Raw genomic sequence first — 17,878 nt, forward strand, 5'->3', positions numbered from 1 at the left:
TCAGTGACCTAAGACTACATAGGCTTGCACCCAAATAAAAAAAAAAAAAAAAAGTCCTCCTAAAAAAAAAAAAAAAAAGCTATAGGCCTAGTAAATTTTCGGCTGTAGAGTGCACGTTTATCGCATTGTGTAGCATAGACTGGAAAAAATATATATATATATTTATATATAAAAAAAAAAAAAAAAAGTGTTGCCAGTTTTACACTTGCTTTGGTGGATGTGGGATTGATTTAAAACAGAATACAGACAACAAAAGAAGAGGAAAAAATAAAATAAGAGTTATCCTTCCAAACACATTTTGTACCTTGACAAGTATATGAGCAGTTTACATATTAAATGCATGTACGGATACAGATACATTTGTGCAAGTTTCCTGTAGAGCACGTGTAAGCGATAGTTCTGAACAGATCAGTGTGTTCTGAAAAGCAGATTACTATAACATGAGCGATCAACATAGTACAGGATAGAAAGGACACACATATACATACGAGAGCCAAAACAGCAATAATAAGTCGTAGGCCATATTAAACTGCCTTGATGGGTGTTTATTTTTTACTAGAAAATGTGGCTTAATAAAATGGTGCAATATGGAACCGCTCAGATCAGTTATTACCAGCCTGTCGACGGATAATACCAGACTACATACTATGGGTTACAAAACAGTCTTACACCATTTTATGATATAAAAGCTATGTAGGTCTTAAGAAAGAAAAGAAAAAACAAAAAAAGTACACCCCTGGGTGACAACAGAGCCTTAAGTAAGCTTAAAACCCCTGTATCTAACCCCCATCCATCACTGGAGAAGGCCACTTGCATAAGGCACCATTTTTAAGGACAACAGTGCGTTAACAGCTAGAAAAAACGGAAATTAGTCCTCAAGGCATAAATAATAGAAAAAATTAGCTGCATGAGAAAAATCAGTTTTAAGCTATAGTGGTTTCCTCCACTTTTTTTTTTGAATTTTTTTTATTTTTTATTCTATACATAAGTAATGTAACAACAGACCAATTGTATTTTAGCTGCTCTCAACTGGAATCATAACTGCAGTCCTGATTAAATTATGGAGAAGCGTACACATTTCCCCTGAACCATGCAATACCTTTCTATTATAATGAAGTTATAGTTGTGTTATAATTGTAAATACACAGCTTATACAATGGGTTACAAACAATCGTTGTAGCCAGTATAAACAAGCTACTTGACACATTGCACGTTTAATAGCTGCACCAGACAACAAAAGCTCCTCTCACACAGGAAAGGGATCATCTCCTTTTGGGGGTCATGACTTCCTCTATTTTAGAAGCTGACCCCCCAAGTAGAATGATTGATGGTTGTCCCATATAACAAGAGTATGCAATAGCATACAAAACATTCAAACCGTTTATTATTATTTTTTTGTTATTTTTCTTTTAAACATATTTTTTTTCCTAATCCCTCGCAACTGAACTCAACCAGACGAAAAAAAAACAACAAAACGAGATCTTCAACATTCAGACATTGGCTCCTTTTCACCATTCAGTCACCCAAACATTAACATTCTCAGTGCACATGCTCACGGCGACGGCTTAGTCAAGCCACTCAGAAGATTAAGCACCAATAGTGCACAGGCCCAGTCAGCTCCAGAAGTAGCACTGTATGGTTGCTATGCCACATCTTACACGATTGATAAGCCCTGCAAAGCCCCTTGAAGAAGTGAGGTCTTGAAGGCAACTGGTTAGGGTGCAAATTGGCATGCTTTGGCTGGAACTCGCATCCCTCGCACAAGGCAATTCAACCTTGAAGTCGCTTTTAATTACGTGACTTCCTCATTCATTCATATGTGTCGCTTCATGTGCAGAGCCAAGTGATCTGACCTGGAGAAACATCTGGGAAAAAAGGGAAAATTCAAGTTAGAAAACGTCAGCTAACTATAATGTCGTTAACACAATGGGGCTAAATGGTCTAAGAGTAAAACTGGCCTTGTAACCAATCACAGTGCAGCTTAATTTGTTTCTAGACCAGTTTAAGAAAATCTAAACTGAACTCTAATTTGTTGCTATGGGCAACAAGGAAATGATACATCTGCCTCAGTATTCTAAACATTCCAAAAAGTTCCAGACAATTACGGGTCTTAAGGCCCTTTTACACCGGCCGATGCATCGAGCGCCGATCGACGAGACGTCGATGATCGGCGCTCGCTTGCTCCTGTCACACGGAGCTATGGATGGAAACGAGCGATCGTTACTCTGATCGCTCATCCCAATCCATTAGAGATGTTCAATGGGTCTTTTAAATAAATGGACAAGAAATATCAATGACCAGCCATGATAATTACATCAGCGGAGGTCCACAAAGTGTGAACGTCAACAATGTTGAGAACAAGGGGATGCTAATTTTAATGTAATTGATAGCAGTTGCAGGATTAGGCCCATCACACCGATTTTAATGGTGAGACACAATTTACCCTAGCGCCACGCTCTCCATTTTTTCAGGTCTACATAGAACTTTCTTCGAAATGTGGAATGGAAGATAAGACCGGTTAGAAGTAGACGAGTCTTACCTGTCACAATTTGTGCACTTGAATGGTTTGGCACCAGTGTGTTTTCGGAAGTGTCTGGTCAGTTCATCACTTCTAGCGAAACGCCACGCACAACCTTCCCAAGAACATCTGTAAGGCTTCTCTCCTGCAAAATACAACAAGGTTAAGAGGGACCAAGAACCAGTTTCTTCCAAAAAGGAAAGATTTTAATTCTAACCTACAATTTAAAACAAGTCAGGTCTGAATTCTATGCAAATGTCTGATCTCATTCAAGGATTTTGTCATACGTGCAATGAACAATCCCCATTGTTGTCCTCACAAACTCAATCAAGAAGAAAACTTGACAAGACTCCAAGGAAACGCAAAAACTCCTATTAGATAATCAGCTAGACACTGACGACATCAAGTGAATACAATGAGTGTGGATTGTAACGAGTGACGTATACACAACGAGGCATTTTCTTTACTAAAATAAATACATTTAAGACAAAGATCCAATAGGAACCAACACAGATAAAATGTAAACACTCTTCCTTAACGACCGAGTTGAATACACAATACAAAACCAATAGAGGTATGGCTGGCATCAGTCTACAAATCTTTACTCAAAAGTAATAAAAAGAAATAGAATATATAAAAATATAAAAACGTATACCAAATGTCTAAAGCCCCTTTTACACTGGGCGATTATCGGGCAGACAAGCGTTCAAAGAACGCTGGTTGTCCTGTGTAAACAGGGCAGCGATCAGCAGATGAAAGATCAAACGCTCGATCATCTGCTGGTCGTATAGTTTAAAAAAAGTAAAATATGATCGTTGTCAGTGGCAGATCTCCCTGCGTAAACAGGGAAATGCGCTGCCGACAGGATAATAACGTATGGAGAGGAGCGTTCGGAGTAACGACCACTCGTCCCCATCCATAGCTCCGTGTGACAGGAGCAAACAAGCGTCGATCAACCATGTCTCGTTGATCGGTGCTCGCTGCACTACCCGATTATCGGCCGATGCAATAGGGGCTTAACTGAATAAAAACCTATTATGAGATAGATTGCTATCTCTATCTAGCTATATAGGTATCTCTGTAACATGAGGCTACGTCTAGATGTACACTTGCAATTTTAACTTGATTTGTAGTAGAAGTATTCCAGCTCGACTATGTGTTAAAGTTTAGGAAAGAAGGTTGTTTCCTCTTTAACATTCCTTATTAGTTCCCGTTACAACATCTTAAAAGGAAAAGATTAAGGAAATTCACGATGGATAAGTGTTCTTGGACTCCCTTTCCCGGATACCCTCTGTAGTCACATCTCTCCACAGGAAAGAATGAGGAAGTTCAGTTCCCTAGTAGAGGATTCACCGTGACATCACTGATGGACTTTGGGTTTACACCCTGTGGTTGTGCAAGAACATTACAGCTTGGGATTCCCTCCTGTCAAGTCCCTTTTCAACACGAAACAAGCACTGACCTGTATGAGTGCGCTGATGTGCTTTAAGATGCGAGCTCTTGGTGTAAACTTTCTTGCAGCCATTGAAGTGACACTTGTGGACACGTTTCCTGCCATCTGGTGAGGTTTCTCCACCACTGGTCGGACTACCGTGATCGATTGTCTTTATAAATGAACCGGGGCGCACTTTCCCGGGTGAATGGAGCTCCCCGGTCATAACATTCCACAAATGATGGGGAGACTCTTTACCCTGCTCGGGCGATGATGGTGGAGTAGAAGTGACGGATGAACTAAAAGGTTCAGATTTGATCACCACATTACTAATGGGGTCTGAGGTAAATTTGGAAGTTGGTGAAAGCTCCTCGGAGCTGTCTGATAATTCACTACTAACATCAGAGTTCAAACTATTGGTCTCTAGATTTTGACAGTCAGAAATGTCCTCCGTTTTGATACAGATAATTTGGGGGTCAGGTTCCTCCTTTTTTTCACACGCCAGAATAAATTTGGTCCAAAGATCATCTTCCCCGTCGAATTTAAATTCAGAGGCCGACACAATGCAAGGTTCATTCTGCAGATAGCGCTCTAGTTCCAGGCAGGTCTAGAAGGTAAATTAAAGAGAAGAAACAAGTTAAACCTTTAGGTTTCTCATTCATGTATAGTTACAATTCACATTTATCTAGCACATACCACAAGGTTTGTCAGATCTTTGACATGAATGACGCCTTCTAGTGACAGTACCGTACAAGATCACTACTATCGTTTTTACCCGGTAGCCCGACTTCCTTTTAGAAAGTGATGTTGCAAAACAGAATTTGCAGAAACACCATACATGGAAATTGCAAAGCTGCACAAAATTAAGGAACTAAAGCAATCCACGTATAAGAGATCTATATATTTTTTTCTACATAGAGGTCATTTCTTGTAAGGACACTTCTGGAAACCATACAATGGACAAGAATTCAATCAGCTAGCCAACAATATAACTGGATGAGTCATCTGCATTCCTTTCACGTTATGCTAGAAGGAAAAAAAAAAAAAAAAAGTCTTCCTTTTGCAACGCTGACCAGAAACCAGGAGACGGTGCTGGTAAATGCAACTCTGCGCGTTCTATTTTTAATTAAAAAGATCCGTATTATATTTCCGACTGTCAAGAAGTTACATTTTGGTTCCAACCTAAATCGCTCTTTGATCTGAGAAAGTCGTGCTCGTGCCCTAAAAACGTCAGCCATTTGTTTTTGCAAAAATATAGGGGCCGAGATCTGCCCTGTGGCCTGCAGACACAAGCCATCAAAATACCACACATATTTCCCCAGCGAGCCGCTTGCCCCAGGAGGGGTCTGAGTGCACATTTTTACTGCGCTTTTCCATTTCCTCTTGTGGTCTTCTCAGTAATTCAACCTAAACATCCACGTTGCAGCACGGCACCGAAAAAGACAAACTATACAAATCAATGCTTTACATTTTTCTATAATTAGACAATTGCTTTGCTGTTCAGATGAGAAAATGCATTTTATTGATTGGCTGGTTGGGGGGGTTGGGACGCCGACAATTGATCGTGATGTTGTTAAACTTTAATAATCTGGCTACTTTAAAATTCGCCATTATGCAAATAAGCTCGGAGACCAAGAGATGGGCTCTGTGATAGTTTAAATGTCTCTGCAGACTTCTGGGAAGGAGCGCTGGCTCCGTGCCCACATCTAAAATGCCCCAAGGAAGCTACTGAGATCAATTTCAATCTCTCACAAACACAAGATCTGCCTCTTTGATGGCACAGGAGGAGGAGGAGGAGGAGGGACGCACACAATTAACCAGGAATGTGAAGGTTGTAACACTTTACTGTGCAGATCCCCAAACAAACAGACATCTGATCTCTTAATTCATTTACTTAAAAAGTAAACATCGCTATATGTGGGGTGGGGGGGGGGGGTGGGGGCGATGCAAAACAATTTCACATCCAGTCACTGACCATTGACAAGGTGATCACCTGTGAAATAAAATGACAAAGACAGGTGGGCACAGACGTAACGATAGGTCGTCCGATACCACCGATAACCATATCGGAATCATAAATGTAGCATTTGGAAAAATGTATCGGAAATTCTGCTGGATAGCTACATGGACTTGTGATATGTATCTGGCAATGAGCGGATAGTGAACTAGGATGGTGCAAAAAATAGATTAGTATTAGCCCGGGTTACTATGAAATATTGTGCAACGCTACAAGTTATTAAGTGATCAGTTGTTTTAGGCTCCATCTATGGCCAGTTTGTGTCTCAGGATATGACATGGCGACATAATCGCACAAATATTATTCATTCAATCTGACAACGCTCTTCATAAAAAGCCGCCTGTCCTCCTGCAATGCCATGGAGGGGGTTATTCTCAGGATCTATCGCCTTTTCATCCATGCAAAAAAAAATTCCTAAGAAGAAATGACAGGAATAACTCCGGCTTTAGCTGACAAGCCCCAGCTGTGGAGTTTGGACCATTTGCACTGACAAAGTTTTGCCAAATGGTTGCACTAGTGAAACCCAAGCTGAGCTGTCACCGCAAATCACTGGGGCTCTTACACGGCTAGACTCCTGCAATGGGAACCTATAGGATTATATATATATATACACACACACACACACACACACACACACACACACACACACGTATATGGGATCTACCTTTAGATTGCATCTGATGCAATGGCACTGGCTGCATTTGGAATCTCTTTACCACCAATGATTAGAATCACAGTCCCATTTATTTACCTGTTGCCAATATTCCTCCAGAGATGGTAAAGCAGAGAAGTAGCCGGTGTCGTGCACGATCTGGAGCTCCTGGAAAATGCTGCACATTGGTAGAACATCCATGATCTAGGATCAAATCAATTCTAACAGAGAAGCTAAAGGATTTCTGGAAAAATCACAACTGCTACCATATATGTTGCAATGATAAAGATATAATCCAGAGCTTGCAAAAAAAAGGTAAAGATCCCAGCAGAAAGCAACAAGAAGTCCTCCAGGTTTTCATGCAAATGTCATTGCATAGCAATTAAAAGAAAAAAAAACACAAGACTATAACTCCTCCTGGAGCTGAGGACTTGCTCAGTGGTGCTGACAATATTTGCAAACACTGAAGTGACTGCAAATGTAAACCCCTGCAAAACTTCCCTATTCAAACCTTCCAAGCCAGACAGCCTTCCCCCTCCTCCCCCACGTGATCCTATTACGCCGGCTCAGTACAGCAGCCAATCAGCGTTCACTAACTTCCTTCAGCGTTCCTATGATGTCAGCTGAGACCAATCGCTGAACCCAGCGCTTTAGGGAAGCCTCTGGCGTGACGAAATCATTTCGTAAGAGGCAGCGCGATTGGTTAGATTCGAAATTTCAAGCCCCCTCCTGCTCTGAGAAGGGAGGGACTAGCTATTTTTAGCCAGGTATATAAGCCAGGAACGACTCCGAAGATAGTTACAGTGCGGTCAGTGGCCGCTGAGAGCGCTTGTGAGTGCGCGCTCCGGTGCCAGGCTATGGCTGCTCGTTTAGGGACAACGTGTTTATGTCGCACATTCTGTTTAATAAAGTAGATCGTGACGCTACACACACATATCAACGAGTTAGCGTGAAAGTGGTCGTTAGAGCGCGGTGTCTCCATTTTGTGTGCCCCGTCCTTCCTCTTGAACCTGTGTAAAAGGGTCACACACTTGTCGGACCTGCTTGGCGTTACGTTGTGATGCAGTTCAATGGCCGATAAAGCACTCACTGTAGCTGACCACGTAGCCGGGCTAAATTTCTAAAGACCATGTCCATGTAAAATACCTCACATGTCACCCTTCCCCCGTCGCAAAATGGCGTCTGTCTTGTTTACTTCATTTAGTATTATTCATTCCAGCGGGGAGGGGCGGAGCTCCCCCCAGCTCTCTGGAAATGTACCGAAGTTTATTGCTGAAACTGCCAGCAGCATCTGACAAATGCGAGTTCCCCTTTCTATCAGATTTTTGTCTGTACTGAATATCCCTTCACTCAGCAGAAAATCCTCCTCATCTGCTCCTGTCGAGATTGTGCTCACACATGAAGACATAACTTTTTTACTTTTTTTTAGGAAAATAATCAGCTGCTTATGTCGAGTGACACCATAAAATATACATTTTCAATAAAATATTCAGTTCTGTCGTTGATTTCAGATTAATCCATTAATCCATCTATGCAATAAAAGACATACACAAATTTTATATATATATATATATACACTGACGTAAAGGTAAAATGGAGTAGTTGCCCATGGCAACCAATCAGGTTGCTGCTTTCATTTTTCAAAAGGCCACTGAAAAATAAGAGGTGGGTTCTGATTGGTTGTGTAACTACTCCACTTTTCATTTGCACCAGTTTTGATATATCTCCCCCAATTTCTCCCTAAAATAATAATAAAATCTACCAGTGATGACGACTTCTTTTTAGTTATATCTGCTTTTGGGAAAGCTGGTTGACAACCAAAAGAGCGGCCATGACAGCTCCATATAGGTTGTCTCTATGTTATCCCAGTGTTCACAAAGACAAATCTGCCTTAGTAAGCAGTAATACAGAACGGGTTTGTATACCTATATAGCTGGACAGATTTGACATTCAGGATTCTGGGAAAGCTGGGTGAAATAAGTTGTCGCTGCTAAAAAGAAATCACCCAAATATCACCAGGATTGTCTGACTGTTAATGTCCTGGTCAGCAGTAGTGATTGCATCGTCTTAGGATCTGTTCACACTGCGTTTCAAGTGTATGTTCAGTGCCGGAAAAGTTCTTGGCATATATTCCGAATGTATCCGTCAGGCCCCATTCACCCGACGTATGACAAATGAGTGCTCTTTCGGCATACATTGGGCCGGTATATGTCGGTATATGTTTTTTCCCTCTTTATGGAACACCGTTGTCGACTATGTTATTCCATTCAGAGGCATCCAGTAAAAAACGTATTCCGTGCAGTATACTTTTATTTAACATGGGAGCTTATGAGCAACGTATATGCCACTGTATGCCTAAACGCTTATCCAGCAGCGTGCCCATAGATTTTAATGGGCAAACATACGTTTGGCTGGGATACGTTGGGATCCCATAGCCCAAACTAAATTTTAAAAAAACGTAGCAGGCTGCGCTTTTGAATTTAAGGGTACGTGCACACGCAAACTCAAAAACGTCCGAAAATACGGAGCTGTTTTCTAGAGAAAACAGCTCCTGATTTTCATACGTTTTTTAAGCCAGTCACCGTTTTTAAAGCTGTTTTTCTATAGTCAATGAAAAACGGCTCCAAAAAGTTCAGTTTTTTGAAAATGAGCCGTAAATAAACGCCCCGTTGGAACAGAACGCCGTATTTCCTATTGAAATCAATGGGCAGATGTTTGTAGGCGTTCTGCTTCCGTTTTTTGAGGCGTTTTTCGAGGCGTAAATTCCCCGAAATACGCCTGAAAACACTATGTGTGCACACACCCTAACTGTATAAAAAAAATGTGTATACTGCATCTTGTGTTTTTTTTTTTTTTTTAGAGAATCAATGGCAGATGTATTCATCTATAGAAGGCGTACAGCTGCATATGTCTGTCCATACATTTGGCGGGACCGTTTTCTTACACCATGGAAGATCTGAACTCATCTGTCTGTTTTTCGGCATGGATTTCACATGAAAATCATATACTGTGAATGTGTGATATGCATGTATGACCCTGGCTGCACCGCGACGCAAAGATCGCAGTGTACATTGCAGTAATGTAAGTGAATGTGTTTGCTTTGCGACCCTCAAGTTACCACAACAACACAGTCTAAGAAGTCCAGCGGATTTGGACCCCTTGTGAGTGTGGCGTCGCGGTCGTGGCGACTTGCAGGTCGCAAAGCAACCACATTGACTTTTATTACCTGCGATGTAGGTGGTGGCGTGACACAGTAGTGTGCCTGTGGCATTAGGCTTCATGCACATAGCAAAGGCGTGCAGGGCCGGCCTTACGTTATATGTTGCCCTGTGCGGTACCTTCTGTTGGCGCCCCCATATGGTGTACTATTTGACTAGGGCAAATCCGACCGATATTTAATGCAGAATCCATGGCAGAAATTTGAGGCTTTATCTCGTATTTCTGCTGTGGATTTGCAGTTTGATGTGCGGTGGATCTGCATGCGAATTAGCCTCATTCGATGGAGCTAATCAGCATGTGGAAATCCACTGACTTTTCCATGCAAAAACTGCATCAATAAGTGAAATGTTTTAAATGCGCATGGAAATTTTCTTCAATGTCTGTAAGGACACACAGATTTCCTATTTAGGGTATGTGGACACACAAACTCAAAAATGTCTGAAAATACGGAGATGTTTTCAAGGGAAAACAGCTCCTGATTTTCAGACGTTTTTTTAAGCCACTCGCGATTTTCACAGCGTTTTTCTATAGAGTCTATGAAAAACGGCTCCAAATACGGCTGAAGAAGTGACATGCACTTTTTAGCGGACTATTTTTTACGCGGCCGTTTTTCAAAACGGCTGCGTAAAAAAACGGCCCGTTGGAGCAGAACGCCGTTTTCCCATTGAAATCAATGGGCAGATGTTTGGAGGCATTCTGCTTCCGATTTTTCGTCCGTTTAGGGCCCGAAAAACGGCCGAAAATAAGCCGTGTGAACTTACCCTTTTTATTGAAACCAATGGGAAGCGGATTTCATGCAGATTTCGTCAAGGCAATACATCCCATGTGAACAGTGTAGAAATAACCATACATACAGTTATTAATTATAAGCACCATATACAGTATGGTGGCCAAAAAGCAGTGCCGTACATTGGTCAGATAATACTTTCATACAGCTGCCTCATAACAATGCTTTTCAGTGCCGCCACCATACACTGCATACATTTTACCTTTAGTCCTCATGCACACGACTATAGCTGCGTGCACGGTCCGTGATTACGGCACAGACCGCCCGAGGAGTGTCCTCCGCGGGCTGTCCGCAATCATGGACTGTGTACACACAAGATGGTCATTGACTTTAATGAGCCCGGACCGCAAATGTGGTCCGTAAATTGACATGTCCTATTTTTTTTTGTGGTCCGGGCTCCGGGCAATTCACGGACCGTGGAAACCAGGGTTTTGGGCATAGGCACATACAATATAATGTGCCCTATAATATCCGTAATTGCAGCTCTGCAATTGCGAATATTATGCGGACAAGAAAGCACGGTCGTCGGCCATGGGGCCTTACAGTACCTAAGTAGCAGCGCCACCAAAGTAAAATGCCGCCATACTGAAATAATATCAACATACAGTGACCAAATAACAGCTCCATATATAACGTAATCCAACATTGTCTATACAATTTCTATATAAAACTGCTATATAATTAATAACAAGATTGGTGGTAGTCACAAGCCTCATCAACGCTGGCGCCCCCACAGTCGTATTACGGATATGTACAACAAGGATATGTAATAAGGCCGTGTACGTGAGCCCATACCTTATTTTTTCTTTGGTTACTAAGACAAATTTACAAATACTTGGATTCGTTTGGGTCAAAGGTACTAAATTATTTATTTAGAGCCAAAATATGCCTTCGAATGGACGAATTGAGATTCCACGGATGTGACATTTCTACTCAATTTAGGAACTACCAATTATATTCTTTTCAGGATGGAAAATAAAGTTATTAATGATTACGGTATAGCCTTCTAAGTTTAGATTAAGATTGCATTACCAGCTGAGGTACTCCTCATTAACAACTAATTACAAGCGCAGACTTATTAAATCAAATGTCTATTTCGGGGGCTCAGAGCTGATATTTTTTAATTAGATGTTCATTTCCAAGTGAACTTGGTGTGCGATATGAAGATAACAATGATCATTATGTTCATCCTATTGATGCTCGTTATCTTAGTATTTCTAGGTTACAATTCATTTTAGTTAATAGACTATATTTGAGAATTTGGTAAAAAAAAAAAAAAAATCTTTCTAGAAGTATAACTGGGACTGTGGAATAATCGCCTCCTCGGTTTATTTACCACATTCCTTATTTATCCGTCATCTCTACACATTTTATTTCCTTTTGTAGACACAGAATTCTAAAATAGCTCCAAACTTATCCTTATAATAGGAGAGAAATTCCATTGTCTTGCCCGAACCTTCCCCAGCCATCAAACATGTCTAAAGTCCTGTTTATTGTTCTAGCAATGTTTAAACCTATTTCACTTTCCGTTTTTATGGCTAAAATAAACTGCTACACGGCCATATGAAAACGGTTTTAGCATTGGCCGTCCTCCAGCATGAAAGCATGAACCTTTCAACTCATTCATGGATTTGTACTATTTGAATATGGAAATGCAATATCCAGTGGCTTTACTGGGCTGCTGTGCACCTCTTATGGATCGCTGACAATCTAGCAAAGTTAGAAACTTATATTCAGAACCTTTCTAAAAGCAGGACGCCCAGATAAAAGGTTTAAGGACTTGGAACACATCTGGTAGTGTCTGATACCGAGCCATAATAGGTCTGCCATAGAGGGGCATGAGGCCGCTAATGTACGTATGTGTCCGATTTCATACAAAACTGACAGGAAAAAATCATGTTCCATTTCATTGCATCTGCGGAAGCAATATCTCCGTACATACGTCACCTGATGGAGCCTCTAGAAGCACACGGAGACTGTACGGCTCCACATAAGGCCCCTGTGCACCGCCGTGGGCAAGACCCCTTTGGCTGCTTTAGCTTCCATATTGCTGCCGCATCACCTGGACCTCCTGCGGTTTAATAGTACTTAACTTGAATCTCCATAGAATGACATTTGAATTGAGGGAGGTCCCTGGTGTCATCCGAGTCATTATAAAATAGTAGAAAATGCAACTGCACCATGAGCAAAAAAACTAGATCAAATTTTTCGTGGCAACCATTGCAAAATGTCCAAGCATGCTAAATTTTGGGAAGGCTACTTGCAATTTTTTTTTCCAAAGGGGAGCATTAATATTGTGTCACTGTAACCCTAAGATTTTACCAAGAATGGCAGCCAACGATGTGTAGCATAACCATAGCTTAAAGGAGAACTCCATTGAAAACCAGATAGTTCAAGTTGAATTCTTACCTGAAATCTTGTAAAAAATTGTGTAGTACCGTGTTAGCCAGAGACAATATGAAATGTTAAATACTTTTGTGTCAAAAAAGACAAAAGTATAATAGGTATGATACCTTTATTGGCTAACCATAAAAGTTCTCTGAAAGCTTGCATATAGAACTTTTATGGTTAGCCAATAAAGGTATCATACCTATTATACTTTTGTCTTTTTTGACACAAAAGTATTTAACATTTCATACCTGAAATCTTGAATTTTTTTAGGCTTCATGCACACGACCGTGCCCGTAATTACGACCCGTAATTACGGGCGCGGACTGCCGGCCGTTTTTACCAGCCGTGCTCCCATTATAAAGTATAGGAGCACGGTCCGTAAAAGAAAAAATTAGGACATGTCCTATTTTTTTCGGCAGGTTCCTATGGCACGGACACCCTCCCATAGACATATGGGAAGGTGTCTCAGTCTGCCATAGAAATGAATGGGCTTGTAATTACGGTCCGTAATTACGGGCGATTTTACGGTCGTGTGCATGGGGCCTTAGACTGGTGTTTCATACGCCAGTCTAAAAACAGAATTGACTGGATTAAGATTTGCAGAATTTATTAAGAGGCGCATGCCTTTTAATAAATTAGACCCATCTCTGGACGTATGTGTGCCAGAAAGCACGTGTCGTATGACAAAAGAGTCTGCTGCGCTTTTCTATACAGAGGCATACAGTAAAAAGATGTATAACGTGCGGTATACGGTTTTTAAAAAAAATGGGAGTCAATGAAGGCATATGTCACTTTATGCCTTTACAGTAGCATACGTCGTAGCCTTCTGTCGGAGGTATACATCAAGGAATACTCCTGATGTTTACATCTGACGGAAAGAAAATTACGCCTCGAATTACGCCTGAAAAAACGGCTCCATTACGCCTACAAACATCTGCCCATTGATTGCAATGGGTTTTACGATGTTCTGTTCCCACGAGCCCTTATTTTACGCGTCGCTGTCAAAATACGGCGCATAAAATGACGGCTCGTCAAAAGAAGTGCAGGACACTTCTTGGGACGTTTTTGGAGGCGTTTTTGATTGACTCCATTGAAAAACAGCTCCAAAAACGGCCGTAAAAAACGCCGCGAAAAACGCAAGTTGCTACAAAAACGTCTGAAAATCAGGAGCTGTTTTTGCCTGAAAACAGCTCCCTATTTTCAGACGTTTTTGGTCACTGCGTGTGAACATACCCTTATTATTATATCCCATTGCTTATATAGCACCAACATATTCTGCAGTGCTGTACAAAGATCGTTATCACTTATATCAGGCCCTGTCCCCAATGTGGCTCCCAATGTAATTTCCCTATCTCACATGCACACTAGGACCAATTTCATAGGAAGCGTATTAACCTATCTGTATGTTCTTGCAGTATGCGAGGAAACGAGAAGACCCGGAGGAAACCCACACAAACACAAGGAGAACATGTCAGCAGTGCTAACCACAGAGTTATCATATATATATATATATATATATATATATATATATATATATATATATATATATATATATATTATACATCTGTGCTGGTGCTGTATACATAATAGCTAAAAATGATTGGCACTAGCATTGGTCATACATTGCATGGCTTTACTGCTTTGCTATTTATAAATGGATGTACATGGTACAAATGCCTTAGGTTACATTCACATGAGCGTATCAGATTCACGCGCGTGAAAAACGCGTGTGAATCTGGTCCGTGTGTGTTGCATTATGCATCAGTGTCCTTTGCGAGTGGCATGCGATATTCACGCACTTGCAAAGCAAATCTTTTTTTTTAAATTATTTTCAATTCAATTGATGCGCAAATCACGCACCGCACATGAATGTGCATCCGTGTGCAGTGCGTGGTTTTCACGCACCCATTGACTTCAATTGGTCCGTAGGTGCATGTGTGAACGGCCCCATTAAAATCAATGGGTCCGTGTGCTGCGCGTGATTTCCATGCACAGCACACGGATGTTATTCACGTTCGTGTGAATGGGCTCTTAGGCTCTTTTTACACCGGTGTCGGAGCCTCCGTCCCAAATTTCATCAGATTTGACGGGAAGAATAGCGCTTCTTGCACACCACGGACACTATGATCAAAGCCGACTGACAAAATTATAAGGCAATACGCCCATATAACAGATATGGCACTGCGTCATTGGTTCTGTTATAAATGGAAACCACAATGCATATGTGAGCAGAGCCTTTGGCCTCTTTCTCATGGCAGTATTTTGCATCAGCATTTGGAAGCCAAAGCCAGGAATGGATAAAAACAGAAAAAGTATGATGGAAAGATTTGTACCTCTTCCATGTTTTGAGCCCACTCCAGATTTTAGCTTCCAAATACAGATGCAAGGTACTGACCTAAATACTGCCGTATGAAAGTGGCCTAATGGTACGTCCACATGTAGTGGAAGAAATCTGCAGTGGATTTCACCGCATGTCCAGGACGATTCTACTGCAAAATTTGCATATGTTACATGCGGATTTCACTATGGATTCACTGCAGATTTCATCCCATACATTAAAAGGGTAAAATCCCCAACAAATCTGTTACATAATTAACATGACCTCAATTCCGCACAGATAATTTCCACTACATGTCAATGGAGTTTTGAAAATCCCACCCACATGTATATACTGTATTGTGCAGCAGATTTGCGGTGTAGAATCCGCTCCACAAATCCGCAGCAATTTCGCCATGTCAGAACTTACACTTATTAGACAACTGGATTTATAATGTCAATTGACCAGAATTGTAGCAATTGTTGAAATCCTGCAACAATTTACAGGCTACGTACTCCTTTGACATAGTTTTTTTTCTTTTTTTTATATATAAAAGTGTGCAACAGTGTGATTGGTGCAACTTACGAAATACATTTTTCTAAAAATTATTTTTACTTTTTGAGATACAGCTGCTTTATATTCTGTATACAGAGCAGCTGTATTGTTCACTAAAGGGGGTTTTACACTGTGCGATTATCGGGCAGACGAGCCTTCTATGAACGCTCGTTGCCTATAATTGCCCGTGTAAATAGGGCGGCGATCAGCAGATTAACGAGCAAATGCTCGATCATCTGCTGGTCGTATCGTTTTAAAAAAGTAAAATATTATCATTGTCAGCAGCACATCTCCCTGTGTAAACAGGTAGATGCGATGCCAACATGATAATAATGTATTCAGACGAGCAATCGGAGTAACGACCGCCACCTTAGCACTGTGTGACAGGAGCAAACGAGCGACCGATCAACGATGTCTTGTTGATCGGCACTCGTTGCACAGGCCAATTATCGGTCCAGTGTAAAAGGGCCTTAAGACCTGAATCCGTTAGGTCCATGGGACTGATGGGTTCTGTGACAGCGGGTCCTGTGTGTCTTTGACATGGACGATCCACCTGTAATCAATCACATCTAAGTTATAACCTGCTGTCACTGAACCCATCAGTCCCACAGACCTGACCAATACAGGATTCAGTGCAAGATACAGCTGCTCTGTATACAGAATACAGAGTAGCTGTATCACAAAAAGTAAAAATAATTTTTAATAAAATATATTTAGGAAGTTGCACAAATCACACTGTTGCAGTATAAAATATCAATAATGACAACTGAAAATACATGAAATGTAAGTTTCAGGATTAGGTTATAGAACCAAGCCATGTTAAGTCCAATAGCCAGAAGGGCGGGTGCTCAAATATCAAAAATGTTTTTGAAGTGGTTTTATTGGGAGATGGAGGTGTCATAGATACTGTTGCAATCTGTTTCCAATCGTTTTGGTTTGTATTGCTCATTGATTGCCTTTTATTTGCTAAACATGTCCCAGTCACTGTCCACCTGCATTGCTACAGTTCCAAAGTTACACAAGGTGCAGGAAAAGGACATTCACCTTTGACTCAGCAGGTTTATTTATTTGCTCATGTGTCATAATGACGTCAGTATGTTCTAGGTGTATGAATGACTATGTTTGACCTCTTGCTCACTGTAGAATGAATAGAGGTGCAATGAAATGTAGGTAATGGCTTTGTGTCCTACTAGACTGACTCAGTCGTGTTCTATTGAGAGAGACACCTATATCATTTCACTTATTAAATGAGATACCTGGTTAAAGGGGTTTTCCGAGATCCCCCAAAAATTATCTATAGGCAGAGAATGTGATAAAATAACAAAAGAAACATTGCTCACCTGGTATATCCCCTGTTACTCCAGCCCTTTTGCTCTGTTGATCCCGCCGGTCTTTGTTAGCTGACCTGCAGTGATGACGTGCCGACTACCCGCATGTGACCACTGGATCCAATCACTGGCCTCCTCAGTGATGCAGCTGTCATGTAACATTTTGAAGCAGAACGCCTCCAAACATCTGCCCATTGATTTCAATGGGAAAAACGGCGTTCTGTTCCGACAGGGCGTTTTTTACGCAGCCATTTTTCAAAAAGTTTTTGGAGCCGTTTTTCATAGACTATAGAAAAACAGCTCCAAAGACGGCCGTTAAAAATGCAGCGAAAAACGCGACTTTGATTAAAAAAGTCTGAAAATCAGGAGCTGTTTTCCCTTGAAAACAGCTCCGTATTTTCAGACCTTTTTGATTTTGTGTGTGCACATACACTAAAGGTTCTCCTGAAATACCCCACTCTTATCTATGGGCTGTGTCTGGTATTGCAGCTCAGTCCTATTGAAGTGAATGGGGATGAGCTGCAATACCAGACACAACCCATGGACAAGAGTGCAGCTCTTTCTGAGGGCTTATTCAGACAAACGTATAATTTTCACGCGCGTCGCACGGACCTATGTTAGTCAATGGGGCCGTTCAGACTGTCCGTGATTTTCACGCAGCG

At 41.2% G+C, this 17,878-nt stretch overlaps 1 protein-coding gene across 1 annotated transcript; it reads right to left on the reverse strand.

Annotated features, from left to right (window-relative positions):
• Positions 1–530: 530 nt before the first annotated feature.
• On the reverse strand, positions 531–7,173 carry KLF6 (KLF transcription factor 6). The gene is made up of 4 exons (XM_075827443.1): positions 6,719–7,173; positions 3,981–4,557; positions 2,540–2,663; positions 531–1,865 (listed from the first exon to the last, which is right to left on the reverse strand). The coding sequence occupies exons 1-4, from the start codon at positions 6,818–6,820 to the stop codon at positions 1,814–1,816; spliced, it is 855 nt and encodes a 284-aa protein (XP_075683558.1). The 5' UTR covers positions 6,821–7,173; the 3' UTR covers positions 531–1,813.
• Positions 7,174–17,878: the final 10,705 nt, after the last annotated feature.

Source organism: Rhinoderma darwinii, chromosome 5, assembly GCF_050947455.1.
Source record: "Rhinoderma darwinii isolate aRhiDar2 chromosome 5, aRhiDar2.hap1, whole genome shotgun sequence".
NCBI classification, from domain to species: domain Eukaryota; kingdom Metazoa; phylum Chordata; class Amphibia; order Anura; family Rhinodermatidae; genus Rhinoderma; species Rhinoderma darwinii.

Coding starts and splice junctions, on each gene's coding strand:
- KLF6 (XM_075827443.1), bottom strand. CDS start 6,820: ATGGATGTTCTACCAATGTGCAGCATTTTCCAGGAGCTCCAGATCGTG. Junction 2,664..3,980: donor ACATCAGCGCACTCATACAG/GTCAGTGCTTGT, acceptor TGTATTTTGCAG/GAGAGAAGCCTTACAGATGT. Junction 1,866..2,539: donor AAGTGCACAAATTGTGACAG/GTAAGACTCGTC, acceptor CTTTTTTCCCAG/ATGTTTCTCCAGGTCAGATC.